Below are 27,116 nucleotides of genomic sequence, written 5' to 3'. Positions count from 1 at the left end.
AAAAGGAGGAAAACATAGAAATGAAACGAGCGATTGAAATGACGTGAATACTGATATTGCGTGTTAGTTCTTTGCACTGGTCTTCGCAATGAGCAGATTCTTGATCAGTTCTCGTTCTTTTTCTGAGAGGCCTTTATCCGTCGCATTAGAGGAAAAATCAAATTAGTGGCGATGTTATCGTCTTCGATTCTCGAAGTTTCTAGTGTGTAGACGTGAGCAACGAGATGTGATGGTTCCATGCAATTGCCCGTTCTGTTTGAGAAAACAACAGAAGCTCACAGTGAAAAAATAAGTTCTTGTGAGAGAATTTCATTCTGTATAAAATAAATGAAACGCCCTCAAATAGCTTACGCAAGTTCAGTGGCACTGTTGCTGTTACTGAGAATGAATGGATTTATTCGGAAAAGGGAGGAACGAATGTCGCTGGAAGGTAAAGAGGGAGGCACGGATGAGAGGTAGGTACTCACTAAATCACTCGCGAGAGGGAGCTCGCTACGCCGAAATAGGCTAATGCAAGTAGTTGATCGGGGTTTTCCAGAAATCCTTTTGTAAAGCTTCAATATGACGATGTAGGAAATGTTGGCGCATCTGTGAGGTTCGGAAGTGGGGCAGTAGCTACATACAACTCATTTTACAATGCTACTAAGGGATCTGGTAGCTGTTCGCTTGGTTCGACTAAGCGGTTGTCAATCAGCTTCTAATTGTTCTGCCACATTAAGAAAATGTTTACACATGCGCATAGCAGTAAATTGGCAAGGAAAATCTGTACATTCGTGCTTCGCACAACATCCCTGGTGTTTCAGCTAGTCAGTTTAAGACGGGGTGCTGCATGAGCCAGCAAAATAAATATGCCCGTAACCTTTGCCATTGTGGTGCGATTGAGTCCTGCGCTAGCAAATTTTCAACTTTTGTCAGTGCAACTGCGGTATAATTTTCGGGGGACCGAGGCTAAGAGAGAACTGAATTTTTCGCAGCTATTTCTCGCAGAATTTTTCAGGGCTTGCACGAATAATGAAAATAATAACGAATTTAAGAACGCATTCATAAATGTCCCATAGACAACGCCTAGTCTACACAAGAACGCGCTCTTAAATTTGTTATTACTTTCGTGATTAAATTTTCGTGCAAGCCGCCCCTGGAGCTCTCCTCTGCAAGATATCCAACCGGCAGGCTTTCTTGTCATATATATACTTACGTTTCGGTGGGCGCCGGCAACACCATTGGAGTGCACTCCTCCATTTTATGCATGCGGGACGCCACAAAAGTAAGTTTTATTTTCCTCATTCCTGTCTCCTCAGAGCTGCTGTTGTTGGACACAGTGCAATAATCTAGTCTCATCCGGGTGACGGTGAACGCGCCACGATAGCTGTTCGCATTATGGCCGCTGCGTGGCCATGACTTCGAGGGGGGGAGGGCGCTAATGGCCCCAGCTCGAACTACGTGCTGGGCGCGTTTGCTGTGGCTGACCATCTTTGCAGGCAGGAGCAAACAAACTTAGTTCACCCCCCCCCCCTCTTCACCACCTTATGCAAAAGGTAGAGTGAGGCGCCGAGCCATTTGGACCGTGAGCCATTTGGGCCGCGCGCGTTAAGGATCCCGGGTGGGCTCACCGCACGCTACACTCAATCGTGGCCGCACTCGACGGCCTCACTGTTTCTCAGTGGAAGTTGAACCTTGTGTCGACAAAGCGTCCTAAGTGCATTTGGCAGACTCCCGCAGCAACCCTTAGGGACTTCCAGCTCTCAGGCTCCGGAAAGAACGACACCACAGGTGCGACGAAAAGAGAGAGAGCGTCTTTGCCGAGTTCTGAAAGGGTAAACATGACGCTGCTCAAAAACTGGAGCTGAATTCACAAAGTTTCTGTTGCTTAAGTGCTTTTTGGAGTTGGCTGGCCACTTTCTCTAATAATATCTCTAGCATCTGGAATGTTTGGAATGTGTTCTTACCAACAATTATATCGTAAGAGCTTTCTTCTTTTTAATTGTAAATGGGGGCCCTTCACGGGCAGGGCACGGTTACGAGCTTTCGTGCCGGTGAGGGGGACTTGAACTCCTGAAAGCATCTAGTTCACGGCTGATGCTGAGAAGCTTCCACGAACGAACTGGGTCCTCTGGACTTTATGGATACTGTTGCCGCGCATTTCACTCGCTGATTCGACTCAGGGGTCACTAGCCCCCCTACTCTCAAATGATTCTCGACTCGAAGCGCCTCCTCGACTCCATGATGACGACGATGGTGATTTATTGGCATACCCTTTGAAATGGTGCGCTGACAAATAGTTACCTAGCCTGCTTGATTTAATCAAATATACTCTAAATATTTTTTTCATTCTAGAATTTTTGTATACATCTTCACAACCTTTTTACAGCGAAGCTGTATAGCTCTACCTCGCAATGGGTCTGTCATGCCCGCAGGCGAAGAATCGGGAGGCGTGCGCCGCCTGCGCCGCTGGCTTCCTTGCAGCACCAGCAGACAGCGCTCGCTTCTGCGCATCCTCGGCAGCTGCGGCGCCGGTCGTGCGGGGGACAGAAACAAACACCAACCAGAAAGTTCGCCTTCGCGCACAGTATTCGCTGCAAGCGTTTCCCGGCAGAGATTACGGTTACATAAGCTGTAGTCGCCGTGAAGCGGCACAGGTAGCATACGAAGCAGGGAGGGGCGTAACTACACTTTCGTGCGTAAAGGAACAACCCGCCTAGTAATTGATTTGTATTGTGCTGGTGCTACGGGAACGCCACGTATAGCGAGGACTCCTGAACAGCAGGGTGCATACGAGGTGCGGCGAAAGTGTGGCTAAGCGCAGCTAAGTGCATCTCTCTTCGCTCTGGTCCACTCCTTGTAGGTGTACGAATTAGCGGCCCAAGCCAAGTCGCAGGCTGTTGAAACGTCTTAAGCTAATAATTAGGTGAAGTGCATGGGAATATTGCCGTGTGAATAATTTCAAGCTACGTCACAATGGGTAATCGTTCAAGCTGCCATTTAGAATTCACAGCTTCGCTGTCCAACCAATTTCACAGCGTGGATTAGACCAATTTTTTCCCCTTTTTCAAGACTTCTGTACCTACATTGTATTGCTGCGCATGCTTGTTACGGATCCGGTCGTGTCGATTTCTTCCCTGCTTATTTCCCCACCAATACTATAAACGTCTCTTGCTTATCTCGACTGCTGACCGGTTGATACTTCCGTGTACTTTAAACCCAAGCGCTTTTGGAAGGTGTTCGTTACCTCCTGGTCACACGGCATGAATCCCTTTGCATTCTGTTAGGATGTGCTGAATGGTCTCGGGATTTTCGCTGCAGCATACACATGCCTCATCTTGTTGCGAATATTTTCCCCGGTATGTTTCTGTCCTTACGTAACCAGCTGGAGCCTCAAATAGCAAGGCACTTCTCTTCATGTTATCGTGGAGGTTTTTCCTTGTAATTTCTTTCTTCCCCATCTTGTAAATATCCATGACTTGTGGTTGTCTATTTACACTCTCACTTACCCAGTACTTGGTTGCCAACTTTCTTGGCCTCTCTCTCCATTCTATGTCCACGCTTTTCAGGTACAGATACTTGTACACTTCAGTCGCCCATTTATTTTGATTCATGTTCCTTAGTCTTTATTCGGAACTAATTTCGATCTATGCATCTCCGACTTCAAGAGAGGTCCAACCCATGTCACCTTGCGCTGCCTCATTTGCGGTTTTACTGTGGGCTCCCAAAGCCAACCGGCCTGCCGATCTTTGGTAAACTTCGAACCCCGACATAATATCCGATTTGAAGCGGATGCTATCGTTGGCACCATCATTGATTTCCAAACTTTACTCACCATCTCATAGTTATTGTGGCCACAAAGTGCTCTGTTTCCTTATTGCTGCATCCCGCTTCCCCTTTATTTTCAGATTATCTTGGTGGGTGCTTGAGTAAGCCTCTTCCTCGTTTATGTATATGCCAAGGTATTTATATTACTTGAGGAAGGGTACGATTTGCTCTTGAATTAACATCACGTAATTATTCGCCTCTTCATTAAAGATCATAATTCACAATTTCTGTGTGCTTAAGTTAAGGCCTAGATTGGTCGCTGCGTTGCCACAGACATTCGCAAGCGCCTGTGAATATATTGCATTGTGCTCTAGTAGCACTATGTCGTATGCATACATCAATCGAGGACTTTCTGTTTGCACCATTGGTCAATTACTCATGTAGGATCAATCAATATCCATTTCATTGTTGCCCTATCATCTTTTTATGCCCTTAACTGAAAGCTTGAACAAGAATGTAGACAGAGGAAACCCTTACCTCAGCCCGTCGTGAACATCCACCACTTCGTTGCATTTCCGGCCTTCCCATACAACTTATAATTGGTTGTTCCTATATATCGCCCACAGCAGCTACACGAAATCGTCATCTATGCGTTCGTACTTATAATATCCGACAACAATTCTATCTCTACCCTTTCTTAGGCTCCTTTAATGTATAGAAATGCTATTCACAAAGGTCTATCCTCAGCTACTGAAATATTTGTGCACGTAGTTGGTACAAACATATTATCCTTTAGGCGTCTGCCAGGTCTGAACGCATCATGCGGTTCCGTCAGTACATCTTTTCTTTCTTTCTACAGCTTCGACAGTTCTGATTTATTGGCTTGAATTGCCACTCTGTATATACAGGCCCTGTACGAGCCCGTCTGATCCTTAGCACCTTTGCCGTTGTAGATGAGGTTTACCTTGTTTTCACGCCATCCAACCGGAATTTCCTTCGTTTTAATTACATGCTCTATGGCATAGTCAGCAATGCGTTGCTCTTTGGACCGAGGTGTTTGATTAACTGTGTTGGGATTTCATTAGGTCCTGCGATTATGTTATAAGGACATTTTCTTCTGCTTTTTTTCCGTAAAAAGTTTCATCTGCAAAATTAGGTATCTGTTTGAGTCTGAACTACGCTTTCTTTCGTGCCGATGTTATCCCTGACAACGTCTGTGACGTACCGCAGCGCATCATCTCCTTCGTATATGTTACCGTCTTCACCACTTATAGCCATTTGCGAATTTTTAGTTGGAGCTCGGAATGTTCTTACATGGAGGTGGGTTCTCTTACATGGAGTTACACCGAGTTGAGCACAGCACCACTTCTGAACTGATGAAGGCACTTCACTTACCAAGAATTGCTGCGGACGATCATGAAGCGCAGTGACCACTTGCGTCGAGGCGTGGCATTGCTATCTACTTTATTAAGTCAAGGTGAAATGTTGAGAGGGGTAATTTTCTAGATTACGGGGATAGAGGTCATGAAGACATTAACAGGGAAACTTTTCTAGCGTTTCACCAAGGACAACTTTACTCACAAATTCGGACACATTTCGTTTGGTTTGATTCATATTTCATGACTTTATTTCTCGTTACTTCGCGAGGAAAGCCGCGTAAAAACCGGACGCGCGATGACAATCCAAATGACAGTTGGACCGTAAACGTTGACAGCTGGGGATTGGAACAACAAGATTTCACGTAAGAACAATATTAAAGAAACACACAATATATATGCCAGGGAACTGAGGTAATGGATGCCTCTTTCTTTCGTTTTTTCACACTTTCAGTTTGTCGCCGAGAGGTGGCCGTCCTCGTTTGTCCGTTTTGAAGCACGAGTTCAACGCACTCAGACGTTTCGCTACACCGTAGAAGAACCAGAGTCAGCTTGGTTTTTTTTCTTCTTTCGATTTGGAGCCGGATGACATGGCCCCTTGAGGCTGCAAAGAAAAAAATAACAATTCTGCAGAGACACTTTAGACTGTTTACTTTTGGGAATGAGAAAGCGTTATAGCGTTCTAGACTTCCAAACCTCATGAAAGCGCTCACGATATAAAATCACGACGTGGCTCCACCTCGTTCCCGTAGGCTGCGCCATCATGCGCTCATTGACGCACGCACTGGGCCGCACCTTTAGTCAGCCAGGACCGTGGATCTGCCGCGGCATCGAGGATGCGTGGGCGTCTCGCACCCCGGAGGCAAATTAAATCAAATCAATTTTATTTTCCAGCTTACATACTGGATGGCCATTTTGGTTTAAAAGCTACATACGTAGCTTGACGTATGGTGTAGGCCAGGGTGTGATTCCCACCCAGACCAAAATTTGCCAAGTTTTCTCTCCGAAGCCATTAATTTACTTTGTTTACGGGAACCTCCCTGAGAAATGTGACGTAAAACTCAATATTTTCTAACGTGTTCTTACTCTTTGCGCCGACGGCCACCTTGTGTATCATCTTTCGGTCATGCCGACGCCGGCGGATTTTCGCGTAATGGCGCATATGTACTTTCGCATTAAAAAAAACAAAAACAAGACAGAATCACGGATAAACCAGAAAGAGCAAAGAGAAGAAAAAGTCAATGCTTTTCAATTAATAATATTGCTGGCCGCGTCCCCCTCTCCCCTTTCCAATAATTATACACTAAGAGAATTTTCTCTGGCTCGTGAGGTGCACAAAAAAAAAAAAATGAAAGGAAGCATGACGGTGAAGCGTTTTTACGAACCATCTAAGCATCTCGCCCGCTGTGTAGCAACAGCTTTTGCAGACATGCGTATAATTTAATGTCATTTATTACTAAGTATTCCGCATTTCTCTTCGTATATATACATATCTCCGAGAGCAGGCTTTGTAGCCAAGCATAGGAGGGCGGCGTTATTTTTCTCGAGCACACAGCAGCTGCGCCGCAGGACATATTAGGTTCCATGAGGCACAGCTAGAGCGAGCACACCTACGCGAGCGCATTTGGTTAGGCCGAGCAGAAGGAACGTGAATGCAACTCAGGCTTAGCTACGCGTTAGGGGAGTTCCGGTGCCGGCAGTGGCACCGACCCTACCCAACTGAGGCCTTCAACTAACGTTCTAACCAGGAGGAGGAGGAGGAAGGAAAGAGAAGGCAGGGATGTTAACCGGAAATGCGTCTGGTTGGCTACCCTACTCTGGGGGACGGGAAAGAGGGAATAGAGATGTGAGATGTAGAGAGAGAGGGAGAGGGGGGAAGACGCGGTGAGCTCGCGCACGCACGCGGAGAGTCTGAGCAATGTGCGATGTGCCAACTAGCAATGTCGCTATCTGGGCAACCTCCTCTTCGAAATGGAAAGTCGGCTAAAGGAGAGAGAGAGAGAGAGAGAAAAAAAAAAAGGAAAGCAGGCGTGTTAAACCAGGTTGCGCCTGATTTACTAACTTACACTGGGGAAGGGAAACTGGGGCAAAAACGTGGAAAAAGAGATAGAAAACAAGTGATGTGCGAGCACACGCAACAGCGTTTCGCGCACAGTTAAAAGCGTTCGGGAAGCCCAGTAGCCTTTCGAATATACAGCAAGACTTTGCTGGACAACCAAAAAATCCCTGCAGAATAAAATGCAAAAGAAAGCTTTGACAGACAGGCGCATATTAATTTTCACAATTGTGATACTGTTTGCATTCTTATAAGGACCAGTTGCTTTCGGCACTTAAAGAGGAAGGAAAGAAAGTACATATTTTTTCGGGTAGTGCCGTAACGATGTAATATATGAGTCGCAGCTTTCGTGCCTCGTCGCAAATTCTGTGAAGGATATAGCTGCTGTTATCAATAATCGTGTGCTTACGGAAACTGAAAGACCACCAACACTATTAGCCAAGCAACATAGGCAGAGATAGTCGCTAAAGTCTCGCACGAGTAACAGCTCTTTCTCTTAGATCAGCCAGCAAGCGGTGGCTTTTCATTTCGAGTTTCTTTGTCCCTACTCGGCTACACAGGCAGCCTCCAAGCATAAGTTTTTACGAAACGCGATGCTTAAGCACTTATGCTCACTGCTCATCATTCACCGCGGCCAGAAAACATTTTAGGTAGCATGGAACCTGCATGCGTAGCCTTTGCATGCAAGCCATGTGGCTAAATTAGTCGCCTTCTTTGTTGTAAGTTTGGTAATCCTCATATTCCACACACTGACGCTCAACCAGTCAATGGCTGTGCAGCACGCAGGAAAACGGGTGCTGAGTCGAAATACAGGGTGTTCCAGCGAACACTTTCAAAAATCATTAAAAGTTGTCTGTGGTAGGTATCACAATTATAGTTCCTGAGCTGGTCCACTCAAAGTGGCGGACAATACTTGCACAAACAAATTCAGATCCAAAATCAACTAATTATTAAAAATTCATGAATTAAGTGCTTAACTAATTATATTATGGTTTATATTGGAGGTTACAAACTCTAGCCGTGGCGTTCGCAAGGCGGATTCACTTGGAACGAAATTTCAAGATGACACCAGTTTCGAGTTACAAATTCCCGAACTTTGCGGATATATGCACTGGCGTTCCAGTTAATTTGTTAACAACATCGTTTCATGCACTGAAGCACACAAGTACCTGGAATGCCAATGCATTTCTCCGCAAAGTTCGAGAATTTATATCTCGAAACTGGTGTCGTCCTGACAATTCGCTCCAAGTGGATACGCCTTGCGAAGTCCCCTGCTAGAATTTGTAAATTGCAATATGGGTCATAAGATGATTAGCTAAAAAGGTAATTAGTGATTTTTTTGTTAATTAGTTGATTTCGCATTTCAATTTTTTTTCTGCAAGTAGTGTCCGCCACTTCGGCTAGACTGGCTCATAAACTAGATTTGAGCTATCTGCCTCAGGTAAACTAAAAATTTTTGAAAGTGTTCGCTGAAACACTTTGTATACGTCCCAAGTATAGATAGAGTTTATGTCCGAGCAAAAATGCGTAAAGTGACAAGGATGGCCCGCGAATTGAGGCGCTTGTACATTCACGGTCCTTTCGTGAAACACGAAGAGTCGAACCATTACTCACGCAGAGCGTAGCAGCCTCTCGAGTGGGGCCCCAGGCGCCAATAAGTGGGAGTTGGAGAAGGGCAGCGCTGCGGAGAGACGGCGAGCTGCTCAGACGGCGGCCACTGCGCTCGGATTCCTGGATATCCGCTGTGGTCCCGCCGTGGCACGCAGCGGGTACTTGCGCACCACCTTGGAGCCTGCCTTGGGCGAAGCGCTCTGCTCGGCCACGGAGCCGTTGAAGTGCGACATGAACACGGTCGATGTCTGCGAGTAGCCGCCGCGCAGGAAGGAGCGCTCCTTGTTCGGGTTGCGACGGATGGCCGCCCGGAGGTAGGCGTTGCGAACGGCTGTCTGCACCTGCGAACGCCGATGGATGAACGCATTTCACTCCGGTAGGTCCAGCACGTCCCTCGCTGTGGAGCGGGTGTATACCAGAATGCGTGCATCGCAACTGAACGACGACAGTATGATTGTTATAGAATGAAGGAGGAATGACATCAATGAAACGACGAATGGGGTATGACGACGATGGCGTGACAACGATGGCACGACGAGAGCCGGACGACGAAGCTGGAATGACGACAATGTAGCGACAACGATGGCATCATGACGACCATGAGCGCATAACTAGGGCCCCAAGCTTAATAAACAGCTTGTGTCACTGGGTTGACGTAAGGCTAGTTAGTTAGTTAGTTAGTTAGTTAGTTAGTTAGTTAGTTAGTTAGTTAGTTAGTTAGTTAGTTAGTTAGTTAGTTAGTTAGTTAGTTAGTTAGTTAGTTAGTTAGTTAGTTAGTTAGTTAGTTAGTTAGTTAGATGGATGCATGGATGGATGGAAAGTACCTTAAGTGGGCAAAGAATCTTGATCGCACAGAAAATATTTGTGTTCAGTGCTTTGGGTGCACGTTAAAGGATCGCAGATGGTCAAAATCAGAAGCCTCTCACTACAGTGTCCTACACAACCTAGTGCACAGCTTTGGGGCGTTACTAAACCGCTTGAGTACAAATCCTCGAACGTTTGCATTAACCGACGGTGGGAGCTTCTCCAAAGCATTGATTCGCCTTTAGTAGCGGGATGCCTGGAAGGGGATCACTTGTACCCGTTTTACAGGTGAATGTCCGCTGGCGGGGTTCGAAAATCGAAACCGAGCCTGATCCTTGCACACTGCACGCCACGAAAACACTTCTGATGTTTCTAAAATTTACATGACTTTATAACACCTTATGAAGAGTTTGACTGTGTGAGCGTGTTTGTGGGCTGCATGAGTCGTTTCCCTTCTTGTTTTAGTGATTATCTTGGTTGTGATAATATAATGATATAATATAATGATTTATTTCCATCACCATTACATTGATGGAGGGGATGGGAATAAAAGCGATTGACGCTTGACTAAGTTCCCACCTTCTGTAAATCCTTCTCTAAATCACGTTTTTTCTTTTCAACCAAGACCTGGAGTATAAAATGCCAGGCCACCAGGCAGGCAAACATCTCCAGCTTTTTATTAAATCCCCCCATATTCCTCTTTCTCTCCCTGGATGTTAATTCGCCACAGGTTACATTATGTGAAGTTACATTGATCGATAAATATTTTGACAACATGCGGGCACGCTCATATATATATACACGCTCACCTAAAGCACGCACGCGCACGCGCGCACAGATGGGCATACGCCAACCCCTCGTTTAAAAGGTGCATTGTGCCCATCTATAACAATAAATGTACAAGAACCAACTCGGGGGAAACTAATTCGTGATGGAGAACATACTGGGAGCGTGGCTAATAGCGCAATGCAGCGTGTAAGTAACGGCGCACTTCGCCGGCGTTATCGAGCACGGGTGCTATTTTTGTCCTCGCTTAATTAACCGCGGCGCCATTCGGACGGTTTTCATAATGCGTTCACGTGTAGCAACATCAGAGCAATGTTACACGCCGCGGGCTGCTCCGAAGGTGCACAGGTAAGCACATCGTGCAGGAGACGCCCGTTGTGTTCCAACTATCCTCAGGGAAGAAACACTGCATGCGTCCGCGGAAACGTTTGCAGCAGGCACTGAACGCTTCATTGAGGGCGCCCCAAACAGTCTGCGCAGATCAAACATTCCGCCTCTCTGGCGCACTCGGCAAGAGCGGAACCAACCTTTCATACAAGGCAAACCGGTAACTGAAGCACAAATTTTGTAGGGAAGCACTTCATCGGCCGTTGCTGCAGGACTATTTCTCCTGTGTAAACGTGTTGTACGCTTCATTTAGTTAACTCTGTGTATTACGTCATTTACGGCCTTGAAATTTACTTCGAGATCAGTAACTTTACTAGCGCATATCATATTCTTCGTGATCGTTCATTACACTATACTAGCTCGTAACAGATATCAATATTTGCAAAGAAATCTGGCCACCTTATAATGGCTATGGCTACTTAGTTTAACATAGCAATATTGACTGACAAACAGACAGACAGACAGACAGACAAGAAACTTTAATTGGTCCTAAGGGACTACGTTGTCGTAGTCGCGGGCCGCACCTGCGCCGGGGGCGAAAGACCGTGATCTTCAGCCCTGTCGCAGGCCCTTTGGACAGCCCGAAGCTGGACTTGAAGGTCGTTGCTCTTGACGGCTTCATCCCAGTCTTCTTGCCGGTTTAAAGGCGAGTGGCGCAACGCAGAACATTCCCACAGCATGTGGTTCAAGGTCGACCGTTCCTCGTCGCAGTCTGGGCAGCGGGGATCCACACCCGGAGTGTAGCGGCTCAGCCTCGAGCGAGACGGAAAGGAGCCCGTCTGCAGCATTCTCAGCACCGAGGCCTGGGGTCTGCCCAGCTTCGGCTGAGGAGCCGGATACTGTCTGCGTCCCAGCTGGTAATGAGTAATGATCTCGTGGAAAGTAAGCAACGGGTCCGTGGTTCGGTCGATCCCCTGCGAAGCCGGGCCCCTCGGACTGGCGCGGTTGATGAGACCTCGCGCCTGTTCGTGGGCCAGCTCATTAGAGTTGATCGAGCCGGGGGAGACGTTCCGGCCCATGTGAGCCGGGAACCAAGTGATGACAAGTGATGACATGACGGGCCGTGCCAGTCTTGCGGGTCCTCAGCACCGCCGCAGCCTCGACCGAGACCGAGCCGGCGAGAAAGGCCATCGCCGCCGACCTGGAGTCCGTGAAGATCTGCGTGCGCCCAGGTTCACACAGAGCCAGCGCCACTGCGACTTGCTCTGCGACGGACGTCGTCGAGCGTTGGATAGACGCCGCATTCAGGGTCTTGCCCTGGGGGTCAACCACCATGGCCACATACGAGTTTGATCCGGGATACCGCGCCGCGTCGACAAAGGACGCGAGCTCTGGGGTTTGCAGGGCAGTCTTGATGAGTGCTCGGGCTCTGGCTGCGCGCCGGGCCTCGTTGTGTTGTGGATGAACATTCCTCGGGAAGGGGGAGACTCGAAAGGTTTCCCTTTCACTCTGGCAAAGCGGGACGGCGCACGACTCCTCGGCCATGGCTGCCAGACCCGCCATCTCGAGTATTCGGCGGCCGGCCTTGGTGGTAGAGAGGCGAACGATCTGTGCCGTTTTCTGCGCTTCGACGACTTCGCTCAGAGTGTTGTGGATCCCGAGTTGCATCAACTTCTCCGTGCTGATCGTCATGGGGATGCCGAGGACTCGTTTAATACTCTTCATCATGAGTGCGTCGATCTTGTTCTCCTCCGAACGTGACCAGTTTAGCGCATAAGCCACGTAGTTGAAATGGCTCATGAGGAAGGCGTGGTAGATCCTTATGAGGTTGGCTTCGCTGATGCCCCCCCTCCTGCTCGTCACTCGCGAAACAAGTCTGAGCATGTTCTCCGTCTTCGCACTCAGGTGCGCGATCGTTTGCGCGTTGCTGCCCTTTGCATTGAGGACCAGTCCGAGCACCCTGAGAGAATCCACCCTCTGGATGCGCTGACCCGTCTTCGTTCTGAGTTCGATTGGTATTTGGTCCAGCGTCGTGTCGAACTTGCGGCCTTTTCTGTCGGGTCGATACAGCAAGAGTTCCGACTTAGTCGGCGAGAGGACCAGTCCCATGCCCTCGAGGAATTCTTCCGTGACTTGCAAGGCCTCTTGCAGGGCCCGCTCCACCGCTGCGTCCGACCCACCGCCGCACCAGACGGTGATGTCGTCCGTGTAGATAGCGTTATTGAGATTGACGGCCCCGATTCGGTCGAGTCGGACTGATAGGTCTCTCATGGAGATGTTGAAGAGCAGTGGAGATAACACCGCATCCTGCGGCGTGCCGCAGGCTCCCAGCGCGTATCCGTCCGACTTGATCTATCCCAATTTGATCGTGGCCTTGCGATCCCTTAGGAAAGAGCTCACGTACGCGTGAAAGCGTTTGCCGAGGTTCAATCTCGTCACAAAGTCGAGGACGTGCTTGTGCTTGACCGTGTCGAAGGCCTTGGCGATGTCCAGCACCAAGATGCCTCGGACGTCTCTCGTGACCACGTCGACTATCTGCCTCTTGATCAGCAGCATGACCTCTTCAGTGGACAGCGAGGGTCTGAAGCCGACCATATTCGGCGGGAGGAGGTGTCGTTCCTCGACATGCCTCGATATTCTGTTGTGGATGACATGCTCCGCCACCTTGCCCACGCAAGACGTGAGCGAAATGGGTCGCAGGCTGTCTATGGCTGGTGTCTTGCCCGGCTTCGGAATTAGGATCACCGAGGCTTCCTTCCAGGCATCCGGTACGATGCCGGCCTCCCAGACATCGTTTATTTCTTTGGTGAGAAGTTCGATCGAGCCTTCGTCTAAATTTCGAAGGAGTCTGTTCGAGATTCCATCCGGCCCGGGCGCCGATCTTCCGTTGAGGCCTTGAAGGGCCGCTCTGACTTCCGAGACGGAGAAGGGTGCGTCGAGCTCCTCGTCCGCCTTGCCGCCATAGGCCGGGTAATCATCAGGTCCGGACTGCCCAATGGGGAGGTAGCGACGCGCGACTTCGTCCATCACTTCGTTCATAGATGCGCCTTCGCTATTAAGCTTGTGGACCAGCCTATCGATAGCCAGAGTGTGGTTTCTCTTAGACTGGGTGTCGTCCAATAACTGCTTGAGGAGGTTCCACTTGCCTCCCGCACGCATCTAGCCGTCAACGGACGCGCATACTTCGTTCCATTGCTGCTGGCCAAGCTCTTTGCAGTGCGATTCTATCTCGCGTTTGAGGGCCGCAATCCTCCTCCGGAGGTTGCGATTCAGCTTCTGCGTCTTCCATCTGGCCGTGAGGGAATTCTTGGCTTCGAACAGGTGCGCCAATCGAGCGTCCATGCGATCGAGCTTGAGGTCCGTTTCGACGGTCCTGGTGACCGCAGCTACATCCTTCTTGAGCTGCGCTACGAGGTCCGCAAACGACTCGTATTTTTCGTGGTCGCCCTTCCTTCTCTTTCGGAAGGCGTCGCAGTCGACTATTTCGAAGGCCCTCTGCGGGGCCGCGCGGACCGGCAGGGAGATTTCCACGATGTAGTGGTCACTTCCCAGGTTCTCTTGTAAGTTGTGCCACTCCGCTCCCGGCGCGTTCTTGACGAAGGCCAGGTCTGGGGTGGTGTCTCTCGAGACCGAGTTTCCCATGAGCGTGGGGTAATGGGGGTCGGTTATCAGTTGTAGGGAGCTGTCATTCGCTGCCTGCAGGAGTCTGCAGTCTTTGGGAATGCTTGTCACGTAGCCCCAGGCTTCGTGCGGTGCGTTGAAATCTCCAGCCATAACGAGCGGAGTCTCCCTCACCTAGGACGATGCCTTGGTTGTTAGGCTGTAGAAGGTCTGCCGGTTGTCCCTAGGCGAGCAGTACACATTGATAACGTAGACGCTGTTCTAGAGCCAACTGTTTGGTATTATCCCGACGAGCAACGCTTCCAGCTTGGTGTTGCCAAGACGGAGATCGTGCTCCTGGAAGGCGCACTTATTTACGATATGTATCGCGATGCCAAGCCCGTTCTCCGCCAACGAGGAGACAGCTCGGTACCCCTGGAGGGAAATCGTTTCCATTCCCGTTTCCTGTAGCAAAATCACGTGGGGCCTCTCTTGCGGCTCCCGGGCCTTGATGAACTGCACCAGTTGAGGCCTGCGCCTCCGGAAGCTGGCGCAGTTCCACTGCCACACGATGAGCTTACTTTCCGGTCTGGCCATGGTTGGGCATGTTGGACCGGAGCTGGGCTGAGATGCCATCTTGCTCGTCAGCCCACGACTGCTGGTTGTCTCGTAGCATTTCACTGGACGCCGCCTCCGGCCTGGCGGCGTCGCCGTAGTGTACGTCACATCGCTTGGCAAGCTCGTTCTCAAGCAGTTGCACTCTGAGTAGAAGGGCCTGGTTACTCTGTACCAGCTCGGCAAAGGATTTTTGCATGCAGTCCAAGGACCTCTGCATGGGAGCCTCCGCCGTGCTTACGTCCTCAACAGTACCCTGGGAGGAGGTGGCTCTGCGCTTGACCGCTCTTGCTGTGGCCCCTTCTTCCGTAGACGTTTGCCTTGGCGCGGCCGCTTGAACGGCGCTGGCGTTTCGGAAGGCCTCAAAGTCGGCCTTCATTCTCCGGATTTCCTCCTCGAGACTGGTGTTTTCGTTCATCAACTGCGCGATCCTGGAATCATGCGCCCGCTCGCTCTCCTGTGCGGCGGCGTGTTGCGTCCGGCCCGTCTGCTTCGTCTGTTTCACTTTGTCGGCCCAGGTGGGACCTCCTGCGATGCGCACGTTGGACTTGGAGCGGCCCCTAGATTGAGAGCGCCCTCGTTGCACGGAGCGCTCATGTGAGCGGGAGCGCGTTCTAGAGCGGGAAAGACTGCGCGAGCGGGAGCGCCCCCCTCGAAGAGCTCCTCTTCCGTAGCGCTGACGTCAGTGCCTGGCTCATCTCACGTGCCGCGTTGCCGCCCTTCTTGGCGTCGCCAGTTTTCTTCCGCTGGCGCCTTCGGCGTCTCTGCCTGACGACATACGGCGTTTGGAAGCGTTGCTCGCACTTACGATCAGCCGTTGGGTGAGAGCCTCCGCATATGCCGCATTTCGCCTCACACTGGTGGCCTTCAGTGGGGGACGCGGCTCCGCATCCCCTGCACTTCTTCACACTCGGGGTCGGACATACATCGGCCCTGTGGCCCAGTTCCCCACAACCGTAGCACCACATCAACTTGCCTTCTGTATAGAGAGCAGCGCAGCATGCCCGCTCCACACATGACAAAGTTCGGCACCCTCAGTCCGTCGAACAGGACGATAACCGTAGTGGTGGTCTTGATGCGACGCACCTGCAACGCGGTGGGGTTCTGCCGGTTTACGATCATTGCGCGGAGCTGAGCGTCGTTGAACTCGACGTCGACTACCCTCACAACACCCTTGCATGTATTGTCGGAGGCGGCCATGTACGCGGCCACTTCAAAGACCCCTTCGCGCAGGTGTATCTGTTGAACCATCGCGTAAGCACGCGCGTTCCCTTCTTCTGGGGTTGAGACGACGTAGATGTTTTGCACGTTATTTGGGCAGACAATGTCTTCGCCAACCTCGTTGGGTGAAAGCGCCTCCGCCATAGCCAGCGCCTGTGCCACTCTAATAATGCTGATCTTTTTCACGTCGAGGCCACCCCTTGGCCTAACGATGACTCGCATATGGTCCCGTGGCAGTCTCGGGAGCCTTGAGGCTGCGGCTAGCTTCTTCAGCGCGTTCCGCTGGGCTGCCGTGCGGCGGCCGCCCCTGCCGCCTCCCTGCTTTACCGGGCTCGGCGTCGACTTGGAAGTTTCTTGCTATGCCTTCTTAGTCTTGCCCGTTGCCGTGGTCCAGCCGGGGCACCTTGCTTCTTCGGGGGTGATTTCTACCCCCTACACCATCTCGACTTCGGGTATGATGCCCCACCACCCCGGAGTTAGGCCAAGGCCTAGCCCGTACTGCTCACCAGCGTTAACCCGTTAGGGTTAGCTCCGCTCGGCGTGGCGAAAAGTTCAAGGTAGTATAAATGTTCCAGAAAAGCACCTACCGATATAAATCCGGTATCGGCTTGATCCCCGCAACAAACTGCGTCGTATGATGCAGAGTGTTCAAGAGTTTTTGCGGACTGCACCACCGAAAACATTTGAGGAAACGGGAGCCGATGTTTGCGTGTCCGCACTTCTCGGCGCCCCCTGGCGATCCAGCAATATTGAAAATAATTTATAATATGAGATCAGTCGAAACGTCAAAGGTTCGGCACACCAAGCGGGACGAGTGTAGAAGTGATCGAAGTACGTCATTCTCGCACTGTATACTTATAGAGAGTTTTAGAATAGGGGCGCCAATCGTTTTGGGGCCCCAAAGAAATAGAGTCGAAGCCACTGCGCATGCGCGAGACGCAAACTGCAATATATTTGACTGATTTAGCGGGAGCCCCAAAACTTGCCCCAAAATATTTGCGTAAATAAACATGGCGGCACCCATCGAAGCGATGGCTCTAACTTAGCACCAAACTGGGTTCGATTCGTGGTAACGCGTGAAGTTCGCAAGCTAGCAGAAGTGACTGCGATTATCGCTTTCTCTCAACTAGCGTGTGTTATGAAGATTGACTTATTAGACGCCACTTATACCGAAATCGACTGTGGATATTATGGCTCGTAGGCCTAACACGGCTTAGCTTGGCTGGTGAAGGCACGTCAAGTTGGTTTGCTCAAAACTAAGCGCAACTAATTTTTTGCTGCTTGCAGAATAACCTCCAAATTGTAATTAAACGCGAATACACGAAAGTCAAAATAATTCTTATCATAAAATGGTATATTTAATTATTTCTAATAGCTTTTCTATGACGCCGTATAGTGGCGCTGTCAGCTGGACACTATCTGCAAACGCAAAGCCCTATTCTAAAGCTCTTCACTCCTGCGTGCCCCAACGCTAACACCCGCAAAGCCCTTTGGGGCCCCAAACTATTGGGGGCCCTTATTCTAAAACTCTCTAATGAGGGTATCAGTTGTGGGGATTCAAGTTCTCGCAGTAGTTCGATGCCGTTGCGTGGTGTTTCCGAGTATTCGTGACCTACGGGCTCGCAGTAGGTCGTGATTCTGTGATGCGAATCCTTCCGACGACCAAATTTTTTCTCGCCGCAACACTGTGACTCAGATGTCATCCCGCCCACGGGAGTGGGGAGTCAGGGGGCTGCCCCCATTGGGCGAAAGTTTGGCGCGGCATTCGGGCCCTTGCTTTAGCGCACTCCGCGTGCGCAAGACGGGGCCTTAAGCACAGCGAGGCGTCGGAGGCTTGCGGCGGCCCCTTCATCCGACGCCTACTGACAGTTACTCCGGCTCTTCGGGCTCCCGGCCTTTACTGTTCCATTGTCTCGATGTTCCGAGGCAGCACCGTCCGATCGTGCCCCCGTCTGTTCTGCTATTTCGCTATTCCGCTATGTTCCCCGTCTGTTCCGGTTTCGTGCAGCAGCACCACTGCACAAAAGGAAACGCCCCTCTCTGTGCACCACGAACATTTCTATGACTTCTTAGGCACACGCACACACGAAAACGGTCTACCGTAGCGATGAACAATCCTGTCAGCAGGCGCACAGCCAACACTGCGGCTCGTTTAATCTCAAAGCGAGGTTGAACGGTGCCAACTGCCGACAAAGCCTCTAATAAGCGTCGACCGAGTTTTCGCGATAGTTCGAGGTAAAATTGTTGTCACATGCCGTAATTATTTCAGTTTGTTTTTACTTCCTTTCTGCCCTCTTCAGCTCCTCCCCCAAGTGTGCGCCGAAAACCGTCTCCTGTGCGCCGTGAGGGGTGTACGAGACCGCGAGCCTTCAGATATGAAATCTTTACGTCTGCTTGCATGTGTAACCGATTATAGCATGTCCAATTGACAATTATTTGAAGCCGACTAGAAAAAATTCTAATAGCAGCTTCCTCCCAGCTACTGAGAGAAGTGCTCCTTGCAGCCCATGCAAAATAATCTTCTAATGCAGCCAATAACAGAAAATACTACAATGCGATGCTATTGTACGCTTAAAGTAGTAGGCCCTCACTTGACTTCGAAAATGTATTAAGCGACTAGAAACGCTAAAAAAAAAAAGAAGAGCCAGGTACAATAAAATAGCTCAATCACATTACTGAGTGGCATTAACAATGTGTGAAGCGAGATACCGAGTAAAGCCGATGCTGCCTTACCTCCGAGTTCATGAAGCAGTAGAGGACAGACACGAAAATACCCTGCAAGGCAAACAGAGCGTTGTTCACTCATTAAAGAAGTTTAGAAGCACGTTGTTCTAGTACTGTCAACAATGTTTGATTAGATGCATTATTTCATTCAAATAATATTTATTCATTATTTATTCATTAGTTAGTCATTAATTTCTTGACTGTCAAGGGCTTACCGAGCTCTTACATTACAGGAGTTTATAAGAAACAAATTAGCATCACAATACGATTGTTAAAGCAAAGCAGACAGCGAAGCATAAAACCGGCAATGTTCACAAACTAATTACTTAACAGAACGCGCTTATTTAAAAGCACAACGCGAAGAAACAAGACCGACACACAAGTTGTCAACTCGCGTTGCCATCCTGTTTCTTCGTGTAGTGCTTTTAAATCAGCACGTTCTTAAACGAAATGAAAAAGAAGCAATCAGCCCCGTTTATTGACCTGTCCACAAACGGTCCAGCACATCTGAAAAAGCAAAAGACATTAAGGAAAGCAAAGAGAGGTTACGCCTTTCAGCAAACTAATGATGAGCAAATATATGCCGTTGGAACCCATAGTCACACAATGTCGGTGAATAAACAACTCTTCTGGTTTCTAACGAAATATTGTTGAATTGGGTCGGTGTAAAGTTGCCACTGTTGCATATTTACTTCCTCAGATCATACTTTTTTGGAACTTCGGATGCACTGAATCCGTGAAAATTACAAGCAAACGGCCAACACAAAGGGCGTACCTTCTGGCTATAAAGATTTCACCCTCCTTTAGATGCACCTTCTCAAAAAAAAATGAACTGTCCTTATTTTCTATCTTAATGGAAGAAAAGGCGTCGCCGACACCTGTATCCGGTAGCTCCACGTTAAAGGTCATATTGTAACAAAATCATATGCATAGGTAGCAGCGCATTCGGTAGTACCGACCGCATTGTGCTATAGTGACAGGAGGTACGCGCCCTTTATGTTGCGCCATTGCCGAGATCTCAAGTACTGCAGAAAATAATAGTAACAAAATACACGTGCGCGTATGGCAATGTCAAGAGAGACAGGTATCAGATGGTGAAAAATGTGTATAGCAGCCTTGTGTGTTCGTCGAACGACATTGATATAAGAATTTCGGTAAAGGACACTTAGCCCCCCCCCCCCCAAAAAAAAAAAAGATTTCAAAATACAATGTTGCGATTCTTCTTAAACGTCTCGTGCTCTATGATGTGCTACTGAGTAAAAAAAAATGAATACACTAAAGACAACGAAACACCAGCGTTTGCGAGGAGGGAGAGTTTGCGGCATTACAAGAGACCAGCAAAAGGAGGTGTCATTTGAAGATGTTCGTCTTCGGCGGCATCGCCTCAGTAGCAGCGCCACTTCCATGAGTCTCTAAACTCAAGGTTAGAATTGAAAGTTGAGCTTTATTAGCAAGAACACAAGAAAATGAAAAACAAATTTGAATATGATTGTTTTCCGACTGCTGCCTGCTCCAAATAAAAAAAACGGAGATAGATAGATAGATAGATAGATAGATAGATAGATAGATAGATAGATAGATAGATAGATAGATAGATAGATAGATAGATAGATAGATAGATAGATAGATAGATAGATAGATAGATAGATAGATAGATAGATAGATAGATAGATAGATAGATAAAGAAAAAAAGCGTTCACCTATGCCGTGAAAAAGCAGCGCACCACTAAAAAAAATTAAATTACGGGGTTTTGCATGCCAAAACAACAATCTGATTATGAGGCACGTTAATCTAAATGCACGGGTGTTATTGCATTTCGCCCCCATCGAAATGCCGCCGCCGTGGCCGGGATTCAATCTCGCGACCTCATGATTTGCAGCCCAACTATGCCACAACTATGAAGTTGCAAATAGGTAAGCTGATACGCACTGACCGCGTTCGATGCTTTGAATAAAGGAAATTCACGGTCGATCTTCTATGCTTCGACATATGCGAGGCAACACTGAACTACGCAAGAGACAGTTTGGCGTAAAGCACCTGGATACGGATCACGGCATCTCATGGACTCTCCTCCCGCGCTTTGCTGCCTATTCCGTAAAACTAAATCATCTTAAGTTCTGCGTCATTCTAGTGCCGAGCAAAAACGCCTATGCGACGTGTGATGGAAAAGATAAATGTGTAAGCGTTTACGATACTTTCATTTCCACCACTTTGAATAATGGCTTAAACAAACATCAGGATCCTGAAGGTATATTTATATTGATCTATCACCGTCCCACTTATTTTTCTAGTGATCGGGATGAGCGTTTATGCTCAAACAGACGGCGCCAATTAAGGTACCCGGTGAGACATATATACAAGGATAATAATAATAAATAAGGATAAGAGATTCGATAACGAGCTCAGCTCGAACTGCCATCGCCACTCATGATACGTGGGCAGTGCTGAGCACAGTGCTGCATAATCGCCCATATATATATAAGCAAAACTGGAGTATATGCTCCATTTAATGCATTCGAGACTGTTTATCTTGGGCGATTAGGAGCGCGCGAAGCGCGGCCAAGATTCGAGCAGTCTCGGGCCCCATTGCGAGCTCTGGGGAAAATCTTGTTAAAAGCTCCGGAGGCGTGCCGGCCGCGCTTGACGTGCGTCGTGAACGTTCCTGCTGAACGCACGATCGACTTCAAGCACCTCCCTACCTACTTATTTTTTTTTCTTTTATGCCATCCTGTACGGCCAGAGAATTCGCGGCAGTGAAAAAGCGGGGCGGATAAAAGTAGGGACGCAGAAGAGCGCAGCCTCTGGCGTCAGCTAGCAATCCAGTTACGCTAATAGCTTTCTAATGCAGTGAGAAGCAAAAAAAAAAAAGAAAACGAGAGAGGAAGCGAGCTGGCAGCAACGCTCGCTCGCCGTGGCCGCATCGCTTACCTGTGAGGACTGGAGTATGGCGTTGATGACCATGTAGGCCTCCTTGAGACCCATGTTCTCGTCTTGCGGGTTGATGCAGAACAGGAGGTGCGTGATGCCCAGCAGAGGGAAGAGCAGCACCGTCGCCTTGATTGCCTTCCTGCGCACGCAGAGAGGGAACACAGGGTGGCCGACTCTCAGCGCTGCGCGCACGCATATGGGTGCAAGAGACAAGCGAAGGCACTGGAACGGGTCGTAGGAAAGGCCGAGAGACGAATAAACCAAAGTAAGCTGCTTGATTTTTTTGAAAGAGGAGAAGGGGTTCAACGTCCCTAAAGGGCGCAGTGGTTCATGCTTCATGAGGGAGGACGCCGTAGTGGAGGGCTCCGGTATAATTTTGACCACTTGCACGTTTACGAAAATTATTCTCTCGAGGGTAGATTGCATGTAGAAGGACCCTTTTTGCGCCCTTACTTTCTCTGAAGATATTGAAAATAGGTGCATTCGTTAGCAGAACACCCTTAGTAAACAATTTTATAAATTTCAGAGTGCTGAAGCGATGTTTTGTGCGAAACATACACCTTGCAGAATTCAAGAGTACTTGGTGCTCCAACATTTCAAGCAAGAGACATTAGTGTGTATTTCCCAGCGGTTTCGCCAAGTCATTATCAGCAAGTCATAGTAGTCTGTGGATGTCAACTTTCTACTTCATGTACATGGCGTCCCCGGTGGTGAAGTGGAAAGGCAGCTTTTTCTTTATTTCCTGCTCTGGCCATTCGCGTTTTGCCACTGGCTTTGTTTGGGTTGTTTCAGCTGGGTGACTGTTTTACAGATCAGCTGCCATTCGTCAGCGAATCATAGCGCGTCAGCCAATCGTAGTTCTTCAGGCGCATGTTATTTCTGAAGTAGGATCGGGGCCGGCGCAATATTATGCGCAGTAACTCTTGCGCTGTTTCATGCAGAAACGCAAATGCAAAAGAAGTACGTGTACTTAGATTTAGGTGCACGTTAGAGACCCAACTGGTCAAAATTAATTTGGAATTCCCTACTACGATGTGTCATATCAAAAACATTTATAATATCATGGTTTGAGGCACAACCTCAGGAATACTTTCAATTAAATTTATATTTAATGGACATACAAATTTAATTTACAGAAAGGAAGCCTGAGCCTGTAGCCAACGTTTCAGCAATGAAACAGGTCCTCTTCTCAAAACGATGACTTTAAAAACGGCTCAAATCTTAACTATTTGGTTCATCAATTCAGCAGCGAACCGAATAAAAATTTACTGACACGACACGAAGGTGGCAACACGACAAAAGGCTGACTAACAAGTGAAATACTTAAGGCATAGGGAAGGAATGTAAATGGCATAGGGAAGGGATATTCACATGTAAGTATTTTTACATAGAACTGATGGCCGGCATAAGAAGCGATAAAACGCTTATGTCTTAACAGTACGTTTGGGTAAACGTAACAGCTTTCAAAAAAAGAAAAGAAAAAAAAAGTTGTCTGTATTCTTCCGTTGTACTCTTAGAAAGTAAGTTTGCTATCACTTCTTAGGCAAACCGGCAGTTACATTTACGTGAGAATCTTTACGTGTGAATTTTTTCATGTCTTCCGTTTCACATACTTTCTGTGCCTCAGAGAAAGATTTCAGTTGCTAGTAAGCCATGAATTCCGTTGCCTTCTTAATGTCCTGTTTGCGAATTTGCGCAGTAGACTACAGTAGTCGGCTACAAGCTGAAGTTGCCCTTGTCCGTCCGGTGAAGGAACACTTAGCCATATTTGCGGCATCACATGCCTCATTGATTGCACCGAAGGTGGTCGCCACCTTGGCGCGGTGCTTCTCTGGGAATGTCCTTATTCCTGCGCATTCCCACACGACGTGATGGACCCTTAGAGTTACCTTATGTGCGCACGCACAGCATTTCGTAACTTGTGGCGGTGACATGCTGGCGATCGGGGTCCTTTAGCTGTTGTCGCACTTTGTACAAATGACAAGACGCCCCAGCCCATAAAAGCAAATTAATAAGCTCAATATGCTGCGACTTGTTACGAGCAATAATATGCACTGAAAATAGATTGATTGCCAGACTTAAGCAAACTTATGTAACCATGTGGAGCTTAGCTTATAGGTTAAAGAATAATGTGTCTATCGTGGCAGAATCTCTCGCATGCCAGTCACTAAAGACGAGCACGCACAGACTTTCTAAAGCGCGAAGTATATAGACACGAAATGTGCTCAATACTTTCCTTGTTTTCATAAAGTTATGTGTTTTCGATAGCCGATGAGCTGACGTATGCGGCAGGTAGCCCAGGCGCTGTAGGAATTAAGCGTAATCTTCTAACGAGCTGTCAGGGCTAACGAAGCGCGGGACATGACGTGCTTTGACGCGTGCGCTATGGCCATGACAACCTTGACACGTGAGCAACCTCGGGCAGCTGGACGATTTGAGAACACGCTGTTAATTGCAAGTGCCGCGATGAACGTCGATATTTTTGAGGAGTGATGTCGGGAGCTCTGTGATCGATACTGCGCGCAACGTCATTTCGAAAGCCGGTGCTAAGGAGTAGGCGTACTGCTCATTTGCGAAAGAAATGTGATCAGATGCACTGCTGACTGAATGGAAGAGTAATGCTGACGAACACACACAGACAGCGACACGACTTCTTTTGCGCCTTCAGCGGTAGGAGCGCGAATAACACGCGCGCACAGAGAGACAGACATACACGCACAGACGCGCAAACGCACAAAAGCTTCGATATTGGGGGAGTGCATAGCAGGCTGTCGACAGGCGGACTGAATTTACGTTACCTTCGCAAAGGGGGCTTCCGCGGCTCGAGTTACGAGTTGGGAAATATTCATGAGTTCGACTCCTAATTACTACGGCTGATTTCTCATGTCAGGGCCGCACCGTGGATGCTGGGATAAGGTCATTAGGTACGTTTAGCTCATAGCTTGAACGGGAATGTCGCTACGCACGAAGCAAGCGGGCGGGGAAGACGAGCGCTCGGAGTTGACAAAAAGTGCAGATATGTGATCGCGGTGTGTAGTTATGGAATATACTTTGTTAGACAAATTTATCTCGGATAAAAGTCCTATATAGTAGCACGCGTTGTTGATTGGAGTAGGATAAAGTCGGTCAGGCAATGACCGGAGACACAGCCATGATGAAGATCGAAGTTAAATCACATGCCACGTATCTGTGGAAAATCAAATAGAACCAATAAAGTTCAAATTCTGAGGTTTTACGTGCCAAAACCAAGACATGATTATGAGGCACGCCGTAGTGAGGACTCCGGAGTAATTTTGATCATTTGGGATTCTTTATTGTGCGCGAAATCCACAGTACACGGGCGTTTTCACATTTCGCCACCATCAAAATACGAGCATTCTGGTGAATATATGATCCCGAGCACTCGGGCGAACTAATGCGTTCTGCACACGTATAATGACCCAATTGTTTAGTTTTTTAGCGAGCGTAACGCAGATATACACGTTTGTTGCGCATGCACGTGATCAGTGAGCATATAGTGAAGAGAGAGGGAAGTGATATTGGAAACACAGGGAGCTTAACCTGGGTGAGCCCGGTTGGCTACCTTGCACTAGGGAATGAGAAAGGGGAGTGACAGATATGAACTAGAAGTTCTATGCGTGCGTGGACAGACATGGAGTGAAGCGTTCCTTGTTCGGTTCATCTCAAGCGGTAGCCAGCTGGGTCTCAAATAACACGGCAGCGGTTCCGTGGCTTCTAGAATCACAGACGCATGAGGCCATTGCTCCAGGATCTTCTGTTCTGAAAAAGGGGCAATAATCTAATTTCCCTAAAGCTGTCCAAACGGCAAGGCTCTAGTCTTTGTATGATATGCTGTCACACAGGAGGTGTTTTAAAGTTTCTTCTATGCTCCATTTGTAACAAATGGAACTGTCAATTATTCACGTCATTCAGACATGGTTATAAAATGCGCCACATTATTTTAACGGCGATGAAAGACCCGACAGCTGACCGAGCAAGTCCCGCGAGCTCTTCTTAATCCAACCAGTCCCCGCTGGCTCATGTTGGCGGTTGGTCCGTGTTGGATCTGGAGGACAATCCCAATTGCTGTCCCCCAGATATTTGGACCTTGCCGTCGGGTGCGGGAGTTGCCGAGGTTGAGGAGGACTTCGAGATGAAAAACTGGAGGTTTATTTACATTATTTACGGTGAGAGTACCAAGAAATTAACAGTCATAAAGTCATTACGGGCCGGCAGCAACTCGGACACTGCGGCCCGTGGCGAGAAGCTCGAAAGAGATGCTCCCTGCTTCTCCCGGTCTCTGGCTTTTAACCCCTTCGGTGTCCACGTCCTGTTCGGCCAATCGTCGAGCCCACTCAGATGCCGTCATTTTTGGCCAATGGTAGGCGCCCGTGCGAATGTGAGTCACATCCGGCGCAGAGGGTCGCTCCATTGTCTCCACCTGTCCGAGGGAGTACTTCTCTGCGGTATTACCTTCCTGGCCTGCAACTGCCGTCACAAAGGCGGATGGGGGGATTGCTGCCAGGGCTTCACGGTGCACAACAGCCGTCTTGCCTCGCGGCTTGCAAGCGCACAGCGGGGGCAGGCGGTTTGTTCTCGAGCGACCTTTCAGAGCCGCAAAGCAGCTTTGCTCAGGACCCACGTTACCTGGAACAGTGCCAGGCTGCCGCTACACTTTTGGGATGAGTCAAGCAGTGGGACAACAGCTCCACATGCGGTGCACGAGGTGGGGGACGCCAACTTGTTTGGACGTGCCGCGCCTCGGGAACGTGGTAGATGTGCTTCTGCGCTCCTGAATAAGGTGTGACGCGATTCGATGTGGTCTGGTGAACTCGAAGTAGGCTCAGGAATAGGTCCCGTATCTAACACCCGCCAGTAAGAACACAAGAAAGGCATGCCACAAATGAATAGGCGTGTCTAAACGAGGCGTATACTTTAAAGCGGAACGTAAGCTAAGATATCGTAACTAAAATTTAGGGTCCCTGTAAACTTCGTTATACACGCCCCAATATGCTGGTCGATCGCCTACAGTGGATTTGTTTCTGAATATACCATCATATTGTTCAGACGGAAACCAAGCAGGTCAGGGAGAATTCATAACTTGCGTGAGCTCGAAGCTGCAGACGATTGAGGAGCTAGCACTATCACGACACTGAATCCTGCTTTCTCACAGAGAAAACGTGTGAAAATCATAGGCCGGGGCGGCATGGGGAGTACTTGCCCCCAAATTTCAAGGGGGGGGGGGCAAAGTATGCCATTTATCCCCTCCCCCCGCCCTTTTGAAAGCGGGCACTTCCGGCTGCACGCTGGAAAGCCAAAC

At 48.8% G+C, this 27,116-nt stretch overlaps 1 protein-coding gene across 1 annotated transcript in view; it reads right to left on the bottom strand.

Moving 5' to 3' along the window:
* Positions 1-8,799: 8,799 nt before the first annotated feature.
* LOC142577708 (corticotropin-releasing factor receptor 2-like) overlaps positions 8,800-27,116 on the bottom strand; it is a 311,337-nt gene continuing 293,020 nt past the window's right edge. Inside the window, exons 9-11 of the mRNA XM_075687163.1 lie at positions 21,797-21,935; positions 18,877-18,918; positions 8,800-9,131 (exon numbers count right to left, since the gene is read on the bottom strand). Coding sequence (XP_075543278.1) covers positions 8,883-9,131; positions 18,877-18,918; positions 21,797-21,935 — 430 coding nt within the window. The 3' untranslated portion in view covers positions 8,800-8,882. The remainder of the gene's footprint in view (positions 9,132-18,876; positions 18,919-21,796; positions 21,936-27,116) is intronic.

Source organism: Dermacentor variabilis, chromosome 4, assembly GCF_050947875.1.
Source record: "Dermacentor variabilis isolate Ectoservices chromosome 4, ASM5094787v1, whole genome shotgun sequence".
Lineage (NCBI taxonomy): Eukaryota > Metazoa > Arthropoda > Arachnida > Ixodida > Ixodidae > Dermacentor > Dermacentor variabilis.
Note: the sequence above shows the minus strand (reverse complement) of the source record. Positions and strands in the feature narration are given on the sequence as shown.